General features: G+C 40.0%; 1 protein-coding gene across 1 annotated transcript in view; it reads left to right on the top strand.

The window, feature by feature from the left end:
- lrrc75a (leucine rich repeat containing 75A) overlaps positions 1-12,536 on the top strand; it is a 60,153-nt gene that overhangs the window by 30,974 nt on the left and 16,643 nt on the right. Inside the window, exon 3 of the mRNA XM_086142459.1 lies at positions 47-159. Coding sequence (XP_085998585.1) covers positions 47-159 — 113 coding nt within the window. The remainder of the gene's footprint in view (positions 1-46; positions 160-12,536) is intronic.

The raw sequence follows: 12,536 nt of genomic DNA, 5'->3' as shown, positions 1-12,536 counted from the left end.
CCACTGTAAGATTTGTTTTTATAGCGTGTGTCTGTGTGTCCAATAGGAGGGTGACTCTTTGGGCGCGATGGAGAGGGTCTGTCGTCAGCTGACCTATCATCTCAGCCCCCATTCGCGATGGAGGAGACAGGGCCTGCTCAAGAGGAAACCTCAGGCCTGGTGAGTAGACATGCACGTGTGTCACTTTATATAGACAGCCATGTGTCACAGCTCATCGACATGTCATTTTGACAAACAGAGAAAAAAAACAATCGCTCCTTTTTTTTTCCCTTCTCACAGCTGGCGATAAGATCCGTTTCTTCTGTCACCTTCACTGTTTCCGATCGCGTCGAATAATTCATATTACGGTATCACTCGAACTATATCTACATGCTATGTATGCCGGCATGTATGTCTTTGAAGATATAGCCGGGAGCTTTTTGCAGCCATATTGAGCAGAACAACTTCTGGCGCATCTGTAGCCATATTAAAAATATAAGCAGGGTTGGATTTAAGATGTCAAAAAACAGCTACAAGCTACTGATCCATGTTTCACCGGTGCATATGGTGCAAAGATCTGCATCTGCATGTATATAGAGCATTACATTCCACCAAAACCAGCGGGTTTATCAGAATGTAAGCCATGAGAAATTCACCACAAACCAGTATTGGAAGGTGTCAATGCATTTGAGAGCATAGATTTTTAAGGAATTTATAATATCTAATATTCATTTATATTTAATGAATATGATAAAAGTAATGAATATATTAAAAACCAGATTATTTTTTGCATTTGCTTGTAAAGATCTTATCCGGTGTTATGCAAAGATAAAAGCTTGGTTGTTACTATCTCATTCCAAGGATGACAGCTATGAATAGTAATTTTGTCTGGGTATCAATTACAAAAACAAATCCCTTGATCCACATATCTCAGTATACGTAGACATGAGTTTACAGCTGAGCTCGATGTTGTACTTCATGTTTAAACATCAGTTTGTTTCCCTGAAAAACAAAGAACTCCATTTGTGAGGCAGTTATCTTGAACACACTTCATGTAAGTGGAGACATTTATTCATTCATTCATTATCTAAACCACTTATGTTGCACTTAGGTTGGCAGGGGTGCTGGAACCTATCCCAGCTGTCATTGGGCAAGAGGTCGGGTTTGCCCTGGACCGGTCGCCAGTCAATCACAGAGCCAGATGTTGAGACAAATAATTATTCACTCTCTTGTTCACACATCTGGGTAATTTTGGGTCTACAATGGACAGACTAAACTGTGAAGGGGAGTGGGAGAGAACCCGGATGAACCCGTGCAGACTCAGGGAGAACATGCAAACTCCACACAGATAGTCCCCCCGGCATTGAACTAGTGACCTTCTTGCTTTGAGGGAGAATTGGTAACCATTGCACCACTGTGCCGCCTACAAGTGGAAACAGTAACCATAAACATGAATCGATGAATAAATCACATCCTGCGCAAAATCAAAAGTTTTAAGGCACATAATGCATGTAGGCTTGACTGCATTCCATTGCTGTAATTCTTAAACTAATCCTTGAGGTTTTTTCCTCCTTCTTTTTTTTTTTTTTGTCAGTTTTTCTGCCCAAGTTGGATGAAAATCGTTATTTTTGGAAAAAGCTTAGGTTTAGAGTGGCAAACGAAAAATATTCGCTAACAGGCCACTTATTATGGAACATGCTGTTTCTGACAATTCATCTGATTATGTTGAAAGTCAAATGAAATTCCACATGACTGGAATGGAAAAAAAAAAAAAAACATTAAAAAAGATTGACTTTCTTACTCGTGGCGTCAGCTGGCATTTTGATCTATCCATAAATAAATGCCTCAGCTCAAAGTGTAATAGCATGTAATATGTATTTTATCACAGCATTCTGGACACCAGACCAAACACTGAAGAATCAAAACATGTGGTCCTTGTCACTCCCACTTTCCCACCGCTCTTGAACTTGTTCACGCATGTAGATAATCTTCTGTACGGAGCTGACCCCGAGCCGGCCGAAGTTGAAAGCAGCCGCATAAATCAGCGTATTCCTCCGCTTTGGTTGTCAGCATTCCAGCTGTGGAAGGCGGTTTCTCCCACGCTCTGTAAAGTAACAACACATGATGACATAGACAATCACCATCTTTTTCGCCGTTCAGATTGACCCTCTTTGGTCAATATGCATGAATTTGACCCCATTGATTCAAGTTCAAAATCTAGTAGGGAAGGACAGACACAGATTCATTCCAGATGTAAATTTGGTCAGTGTCAACGGTGTTTGCCGAAAGTTTGCTTGCGGCCTAGTTTGGTCTCTGACTACAGAAAGCAGGTGAAGATAACAATAACGTCAGCTGAGGTCAAGAGGTTTTTGGAAAACAAATAGCATGATTTTGCGAGACATTTTTTTGAGAATAGATCCTTGGATCTGGCGAGGAAGCATTTTTCTCCTTTGTGCCGAATAAGAGCAGAGAATTACGTTAATTTCTTTTGGCAGTGAAAAGCGCAAAAAATTGCCCTAAAGCTCGCCTAAAACAACCCCTCAATCTACTTTTTTCAGAGCAGCAAAAAAAAAAACAAAAAAAACACACAATTGGAGCCGAGAGGCCATCCCAGTAATGGCTACTTCAGATGCATTTTCCTGAAATTACAAATCTAAACAGTATAAAATGACATGCTCTCGCATAGTGTGACACACAGTCTAGACAAAGAGATACAGCTGGCCCTTTTGTCAGGGAGCATGAATTTTCAAAACAACATAATTTTCTCTAACACTGCTTCCCGAACTGCAAGTTTCAAATACAATACGGAACAAAGTGAAACAACTATTTGAATTGAATAGCATCTTCTAATCTAAATATTAGTCATTTTTCGGTATTGGTATCCTCAGCGTTGGATCCATAACGCAATGAGGACGTCATGTGCAATGAGGTTCATGGCTGGTGAAGCGCTGACATTAGAGTCAGATTTATAAATTTATGAGCCAAACAGAATAGCATATTTTCCATTAAATTAGCAGTCCAACATTAAAAACTGGAAAAAAATTACATCAGCATTTTCTTTTTTTGCTCAAATATTAAATGCAAACTGTTCAACAAAAAAATATTTAAGTGCAAAATGTAGTTTTTTAATTTGGATTATTTGTTTCATAGTCTTATCTCATTTTTGGTCAAATTTATAATTGACTATTTACTATTTGCCTTTACTTGTAGATGAAGTCTTTGGTCCTCTCCCTCTGAACAAAAATCCGAGTTACTCTCATGTTTAAGTCCTTCTTTTCTTCTTTGAGCCAAACAAGTCTCTCTGTCTCTCCTATCAAAGTTTTCCTGTTCCTCAAGATATTATCTTCCATGTGTGGGTGTCATTTGGAGCAAAATTTTAGGAACGGACTACAGCACACTTCATTTTGAAATCGCAGTTAGCCACATTTGTCCATGGAGGAACAGCAGCAACGTGAACCTGTGTGCTTTCGCACATCCCCTTCGGTGAGGTAGTGAACTGTCTGCCTCACCTCACTCTTTTTAATTTGCGGTTTTATGCAATCAATAAAACTGAAAATGTAGCAGACAAATGTGAAATTATGGAAAATTAGAGAGCATATTAAAAGATTCGGAGAACATTATGTTAGAGCTGTGAAGTGAAGCAGAAACAGGTACCTTCCAATTACAAGCCTAGTAGGGGATAGCGAGATGTTAGCGGCTGGTCGCTACCGTGCTACGTGTCTCGACGTCATTGAATTAAAAAAAGAAAATCAATATAAAGCACAGACTAGAGAACTCAAATTGAAAATACGTTTATTTAATCTTTATTTATTCACCTTTTACTCTTCCTGATGCAGGGGAGGCTCTGCCTCCCCTGCCTCCCCTGGCCTTACGTCCCTGATGTGTACCTTCACTGAAACCCGTAACTTGGAAACACACTGGCCTGCTGTAAAGTGCATCCTGCTGGGAGCCGGGATCCCCACCACTGTGTGTGTGGAGGGTCGGTAGAAAAACAAGAGTCTTATCTCCGCGGATATTCGCAACAACGGGTGATGTAATCTCCACAAAGTGTTGACATACAACGCTGCGTGTGAAAGAAAGCAATTCAACACATTTGTGTTACATCTCCAGCGAATGTGCGTTCGAGTGCCAGGGCCCTTCTGATAAATTACACCGGTAGCTGTCTTTTCCAAACATCCTAACCTATGATGGCGTTACGTGACACAGCAGCTGCATATGAGAATTAGTTTGGTAATTATCTGAAGTAATTCTAGACCGGTAGCCAGTGTTTAATTAATGCAATGTTACCCTCTGCATTTGAGGCACTGATGAACTCCAGTCTTACTGATGAGCACGAGATGAGACGGAGCTCATTTGCTCTGAGAGCAAGAGATGTCAAGTTTTTTGTTGTTTTTTTTTCCCCACATCAGATGTGCATCATTAACCTTCCATACGTACACTCCACCATGCCATTAACCTCAGCTCTCCTCGAAGCAACCAAAATATTTGACAGTTTGTCAACAACACTAAAGCTAAAATGATTCACGACATGTGACAGGCTATCTAATAATTGTGTTTTTATATGCCATCTGAACAAATTTAATTCTTCATTGTTCTCAAAATCAATTATACTGTGATATGCACTATTTGGTTTCCAGTATTCCATTTATTTAATCTGGCTGTGACACCATCACTTGCACTTGTACTAGCTCATGGAGTTGAAATTAACTAAGAATCTGACAGATGATTTCTTATTAATACTATTTATTGCTTTAAAATATTATGAAATAATCCTCCTCTTTTCCTTTCGGCTTCTCCCTTCAGGGGTCGCCACGGCAAATCAATTTCTCCCATCTAACCCTATTCTCTGTACGCTTTTCTCTCAAACCAACTAACTGTATGTTGTCGTTCATTCTACCCATAAATATTCTTTTAGGTCTTCTTTGAGGCTTCCTACCTCGCAGTTCCAACCTCCCTCTACCTTCTATCCCTCCTCGGTACGTGTCCAAACCACCTAAAAAACAACTTGAAAATACTTGAATTTGCAACAGATTTTGAACTAATAATCGGAATTAGGATGTATATTTTTTATCCCATGTGGTTAGATCACAGTTGATAATTGATCATTTATCAGACCAAATGTGTTGGTACTCCTTTACTAGCTTTTTGCCAGAATCATATAAACGAACATAGCTCAGCGATGCGCGTGGTCAAACAAAAACAAATAGATACATACAGATAATGTGAATGATCTACATGGAGGCAGATCATAGTATTTGTGGCATATCCCAAAAAAAAAAAAAAAAAACAGACAGCAAATCACTTATCGGTGCACTCCTCCTCGAGTTGTTTTGTGACTTAATGGCATCCAAAGTAAAGTCTTCTCATAGTCTTCCCACATATTTATATAGTGTATCTTCCATTGATATAGCCAACCCAATGAGAAAAAAACATAAACTATAAATATATGTGTATGTATAAGTACATACACATACATGTGGAAGTCAAAGGAGCTCCAATCTAATTTAGTCTAGTTCACTCAAACTTTGTGTTTTATCTTCAACCCATAGTTCAAGGAGTTTTGATTAGTGCAGTTTAAAGGGCGTGAACCAGCAGTGTCTGGCACTTCTGCATCTGATCATTTGTCTGGAGTCATCACAGAGATAAACTTCAGCCAGGAAAATGTGTTTCTTGGTCGGAAGGGTTTGAACATAAACTGTTTATTGAATGGAACCGTTCTGATTTTCACAAACTCGATAAAAAAGAAAAACAGGAATGCGACTTCTTGTTTATTGTTGGCTGCTTAACAACATTTTATTCTCGTCCGTGTTTTACGGCTGCCGACTTTCCGGAGAGGAAAACGTGAGGTGAACAATGTGACAGCGTGTAGTCTGGGGCAAGTTTGCATTTTTAGCAACATAAGGATGAAGTAGGAATAGGTTCGCTTTTTTGTCCGTCAGCTGCGTCTGACTGAAGTCGTGCACGGATGAGAAGACGGAGCCAAGACACAGCGAAGCAGATGGAGCCGACATCGGGTGTTACTGCCCCGGGGGTTCATCCAAACACCAGCGGATTGATTTTCCGTCAGTCCGTTTAAATAAAATCTCATATTTGGCGTCAATCAAATGCGCATTATATAAGACATAAAATTAGCTCCGTCAAATTTCCATGTCTTATCTTAATCTAGTCACCATAGCGGTAGGCGGAGTGAGGTAACATGTCTCGCTGAGTCTCCACAGTGACATACTCCAGCTCCTCCTGGTAGAAAGCTGTAGAAGCCCTCAAGTGTGAACCTGGCTTCTGACCAGAAGACCTCCTGCCAGTTTAATCCTTAAGTCTTCAAACAGGACTCACCTCTACCCAGCTGTGCCTTGAGAACCTGTCCAAGATCCTAGAATAGCAACAGAATCCCTGAAAAGAGACGGCCCAGCACCCAAAACATCGACTAGGATTGTGTTTTGCCCTAGAATATAAACACATCTCTCACTGGGCCAGATGGCTCTTGACATTAACTCCCGTACCCCTTACAGCCGAAGCATCCTCTTGCCTTCTTTGGAAAACACAGACTGGTTGGATATCATCCCTTTAGAGGGGATATTGAGGAACCAGTCTGATGTTCCAGAGCCAGGAACTTAAGACCTTGACCCGATTTGAAAATACCCTTACTGGCTTTGGTAGCATGATCCAATTTAGCAACAGCACAACCTTTAGACCCTGTTTGACTAATGGAGGCTGTACTGCTCTGCCAATGCAAGATAAATAAAACAAAACTTCGGGGAAACGTACAAAACTTCACAGATTTAATTTGTATAGTATATAAAATGTAAAGTTATCTGTCAAATTGTAACACCTATTAAGGAATAACATATGTTTGAACAAACTTTGATTCAGAGTTTTACCAGTAAATCCAGTTAAACTTCTCAAGGTCATTATGAGTTGGTTTGAACATACATGATATTTGTACATACACACATATACACACACACATATATATATGCTTTTATATATATATAGATATGTATATCTATATATATATAAAAATATGTATTTCTAGAGCAACTGGGACACATAACGGCAATAGCAGCTATTACACAGCTGCTATAGCCGTTATGTGTCCCAATAACTGTTGCCATTTAATATGTGCATCAAACATCAGGGGACCCGCTTTCGTTGGGAATTGTAGTCACTCTCCCTTCCGCTTCGTTTTGTCTCCATCAGCTCCCGAACTGAATTTCGTATCCTGGTTCACGAGCTAATCAGAGATACGGGATTCGGTTTAAGTCTGTCACGCGATAACAGCAAAGCCAGACGCTCATAAAGTACCTCTAGAGAGCTTAAAGAGAATCCCCTCAAAGTAACACCTTTTATGTCACATAACTCAAAAATTGAGGCATTTCAGTTATTGAGCAAAGACATATTACATCATATAAGGGGAAATAAATACAGTAAAAGATTTTGTAGTACAGATTAAGAGGACTAATGAAAAAAAAACATGACATAGATGCAGTGGGTTTTAACATGTGATTGAGTAGTTGCTCCGGTAGTGAAGAGGCCTTGATTGTAAAGAAGATTATTACCTTTGGATTTTTAGCCTGCGGCCCGGCAGCGCTCACCTGCAGCCTGGGATGGGCTGAGCTTTACAAGTGATCATTAAAATCAATTTTAGCTCTGCAAATTGATGAGGGGAGCTCTGAGATGGCAGGATTTGATGTGGATCTGTTATAAAAAACACCACCACCACCACCAAATGCCAGCACTTTAATTTACAACGGAATAATTAATATGAAAATGAGGGCAGTCCAGATGTCCCCTGCCTGTTTATAGTGTGCAATGTTCATCATAGTTTCGGCATAATTACAGTATCCGGCAGGCCTAAAAACAGCACCAGCACGCTGTTGACGGACAAATGGGGATCAAACAAAACTCTCCTCCAGCTCTTTAGTCTTTCTGCTTTTTATAGAAGTCTTTTTTTTTTTTTATTGTCTGTGGAGAGGAAATAACGGGGGCGGCGCTGTGGTCTCGCTTGACCGTAATATTGTTTGCCATGACAAATCCAGGAGACGCGCAATTCATCCAGTTCTTATTTGTCCCTCCTTAACTCGAGATGATGCTTCGCTGCCTGCCGGATCACGTCTCTGCCCTGGCGTCCGTCAGAACGTCTCTATGCCCTTCTGTCTCGCTTTCTGCCAGCATGTCTGCCACCTGCCGACTGGCTCGCCACAGCCGCCACTCCCACGGATAAATTGGCTGCCTCCCACCTGTGTGCTGACAGCCAGCAGAGAGAAGCAGAGTGTTGACTCAGAGCGTCTGAGCCTTTCGGCTTCCTCAGCGTCTCACCGGCAAACCTAACAGACCGGATGGATTGTCACTTGAAATATAAATCTGTACATTCATTTTTTTAACGTGTGGGAGTGGAAAAACATGTAATATAATGTCATCGGTTAAAATAAGCATAGGGCCTAAAAATATTAGAAATATATTTAAAGATATGAGCTCTCATATCTGACAGTGACTGTTTTTTGAGGGATGTTCCCTTTATGGGCTTGTCAACCTATTCCAGGGGTCGGCAACCCTTAACACCCAAAGAGCCATTTGGACCCGGTTTCCACGGAAAAGAAAACACTGGGAGCCGCAATTACTTTTTGACGTCTAAAATAAAGGTACCACTGTATGTATTGCTTTTTATTACCTTTCACACTTTGTATAAACAAGTGTGAGGTGTGTTGCTTCTGAAATTCACAAAGTATTATGGAGAAAATTAAATCTTATTTATGTAATGAACTCATTTTGAGCTTTGGGCTTTCAAAGCGTGTAGCGGAGCCTTGACCTGAATTTCAAAAATAAATCGGGAAAAAAATCACTGGGTCAGTAAACAATAAAAAATAAATATGTGCAAAATATCTTCATAAATATTTATTTTACCTGGTTTATAGGACTTCTGCTCCTGAACTTCTGCGCACAGCATCTGCAAATCAGGACTTTACCAGCTGGCGGGTATACCGACTTTCGCCGGTGTGACGTTATTTAGAGCGGCAAAAAATGATAAATACAATTTTACGTAATATTACAAGATCACAATAATCTTCCAACTTAGAACTAAAAGTTAAAAAAAGGAATTAACACAAATGAAATACACTTCAATTAAATATTTATAATTTATTTTCCCAAGCCACTCAGAGCCTCAGTGTAAAGATGAAAGAGCCGCGGGTTGCCGACCCCTGACCTACAGGAACTCATAGTTCACGGCAAATTTTTTCCCGTTGATCATGTTTTCGGTCAATCGGGTGGTGCGTCCCTCCAATCGGAAGGACACTGTACCCCAAGCAGTTCCCCGATTGCCAAGTTAGCGCCTTGCAGCTTGGTTTGTGTGTTTCAAGCCTGGTGACCTGCAAAGCTTAAACTAAGCCATGATTTTTCAGTTGTTTTTTTTTTAGCGATTGATGTTGATACAATAGCAAGCAAATTTTACAGGATAACATGTATCGTTTGCAAGTGTGCCGTAAAGAGACGTGTCTGTCTGTTAAGAGAAATTAACAGTTTCGTTATGGCGGTGATAGTTATTGTGTGTCAACAGCAGGGGCGATAACCTAATTGCATTCTCTAACATTCACATACACTCAGTGCCGAGTATGAACATTTCCTATGTGGACATTTTGTTAGGCGACTGTGTGCTGGAGCTCATAAAGTAGCTACCGTTATAATTTGTTGATCCAATTTCTAAAGTGACTTCTAAAGAAATTAGATTCTGAGAAAGATTCATTTATAAACAGCACATTGGATAGCCAACACCAAACAGCAATTAGTGTGATTGGGCCACTTTTTGTTATACATATACGTATACGTATATATATACATACATATATAAATATATGTGGGTGGATGTTGTGTATGCATAATATATATATAGATATATATATATTTTTAAATATACCATCGGTTATAAGATGTTTATAGTAGGAGTTTGGGGTTTACATGCAATCAAGCAGCTTAAAAAATCAGAAATCATGAATATATTATAGATAGATCATCCCATTGTAAACCTTTATAGTCTAAATGTGTTCCAAACCTGGGCATCATAACGTGGTTTCAACCAGAAATCCCATACAAATTAAAAATAGCCTCTATCGACCACATATGTGAATTTCTGTCGCCCTTGATTTTGAAGTCAGAGGCTGGAACGCCCCCCCCAACTGCTGTGCTTATTCAAGGATGCATTCAGCAGCTGCAAATGCATTTGAACGCCTCAGACGTCAATGCAAGGTTGTGGCTTTTTTTTTTTTTGTCATAATAATTTCTTCTGGCTAATAGATGGCAGAACTCATTCATCTGAAAGTGTTCTGAACAATGGTCCGACATCCATTTCAGATCCTCCCAATGCCTCACTTGTTGCCTATTTGACTCTGGTCAGATACAGTGTTGTTTCTCCTCTTTCTCTGTGATGAATTTTACCCTCCCATCCAATGATGTTTCTCGTCCCACCACTAATATCACCTTTTCTGCGAATTAAAAAGGAAAGAAATGCATACAATTGACCTGACGGACCTCTGTTATTATACCGAAAAGTAATGACTCTCTCAGTATTCATCCTCGGATTGACTCTTTCCTTTTTCAGTCCCACTTGCTTGACTTCAGCCATCTCTCAGTTTTGGTTGTTTTTTTTTCCCCAAACCTTCTCAGTTGTCATGAATATTTAGAGTGGGAAGGTGAACATTAGTCTTTTAATATCATTGCAGTATGTATTCAAACTGAGGATAATTCAGTTCTAATGCTCATCTGGAAAAGTATTCTGATCCTCTCGCTCTGTCTTTTTTTAATGGTTTGATTCCAACCTCCTGACTAAATCCTCTGAATCTCCTTCCCTGCCCTCCCCCTAGCTTTCCCTCACTGGGCTGTACAAGTCAGGCTTCTCTAAAGGCTGTTGCTGGTTTTACAATAACTGTTCATCGAAGACGGGGGGAGGCGAGTGAAGAGAAAACAATAAAGCTCCCATTTCTCAACATATATGAGATTATGAGATTATGGAGGATTCACAGGCAATACTGTGAACGTCATAGCCAATGGGAGATTTCAGTGGAAACGTGATTCATTCGGATTATGTGTTCTTTAAATTTCACTGGTGTATAAGAAAATGACTGTCCATTCATGTTTATCAAAAAAAAAAATTCTAAACCACGCGTCTCTTTAATTTTTAGCATCTGGCAGCTAAAAGCTCCAACTATACAGTGACTGACATGTAACCTCACCAACCTCACAGATTTCAAATACATTAATTTTTTTAAATGCGGGCATAATGTGCTCTGGTGTTTTGCATTTTCCATCTCCGGCCCGACAACACGGTCATCAGTTTGCCTCTCACTGTGACTCATGTTTATTCCCAGTGGACCGCTGACCTCTCGGTGCGTTGTGAATAATTGTATAAACCCACTGGGCCCTGCTGCTGCTGCTGCTGCTGCTGACACACATAAAGACACTTTTGTATGGTGCTATTCTCCATTGTTCTTAGTGTATTATGTCGCTGGATAACTGAGCCAAAGTTAACTCCCTCAGTCTTCTTTGTATTGTATTGGTTTAATACTACTCACTTTAGCATGTTATTTCTAAAAAGTGGCTCTATTGCCTATGAATAGCAGGCAGAAATTGGCTGCTTTTAAAGAGATCGTGTTGTGCAAGTCTGTCAGATTTGCTCTTTTATTTCGTGGTTTATAGTCACTACCTCTCCTCAATCAAACCCTGTCGTAATGATTCCCGTGTCCCCAAAGGGAAAGTTCACTCCGAAGCAGATAAATACCTCTTGTCTAGGCCGTGAGATACTGCACAGTAGAAATAGAGGTGGTATCAGCCCGAGGCACCTCTGCCTTTCTTAACACAGTGGTGCCGGATTTTTGTCTTTTGTCCATCAAAATGCCAAAAGATAACATTCGAAACACTCAGTTGCTCAAGATAGTCCACAAAGCCAATTTCAGCAACTTGTTAAAGAATTGTTTTTCTCTTTTCTCTTGAGCGTGCCCGAGCGAAATTCCAAATTCATGAAAGGGTCATTACTAGTTTCATTTGTTTGATGCATACATATGTACATGCATACAGTATATACAAAACCATAAATACTCAAAGATGTATACATATGTGTCAATATGAAGGTGCACAACTCAGAGTAATGTTGCAGTTTGAATGCAAAATAAAAAGATGTGCCAGGAGCCAAAAAAATAGGCGAGTTTTTGCTCCGTTGTTTTGTCTTTTTAATTTTAATCTATTTTTTGGTTAAATTAGTCCCTTTTTAACAGCAACCTCCTGCAAGCCCAGTCTAATCTGACCTAATCAGCTCTCTCAGCCTTCAGCAAACACCGCACTAATGGCTCAGAGTTGCTTTGAGCTACTGTTTTTGGATGAAAAGTGCCAACACAGTTGCATCTAATCCCCAAAATGTTACCAGGCACATTTTATAGTGGGATTGGAATCTGTGCCTGCCTCAACAACACAAAGCAGTGAGTCTCTAAAATCCATGATTCTGCCAGAGTCGCAGCATCTTCGCAGCCACATTGTCACAGTGCCACAGGTTAGGCTAACCTTCAAAATAAGGA

Source organism: Fistularia commersonii, chromosome 3, assembly GCF_037954325.1.
Source record: "Fistularia commersonii isolate RoL2024-O1a breed Wild chromosome 3, RoL_Fcom_v1.0, whole genome shotgun sequence".
NCBI classification, from domain to species: domain Eukaryota; kingdom Metazoa; phylum Chordata; class Actinopteri; order Syngnathiformes; family Fistulariidae; genus Fistularia; species Fistularia commersonii.
The sequence above is the reverse complement of the archived record's forward strand: the minus strand, read 5'-3'. Positions and strand labels throughout refer to the sequence as shown.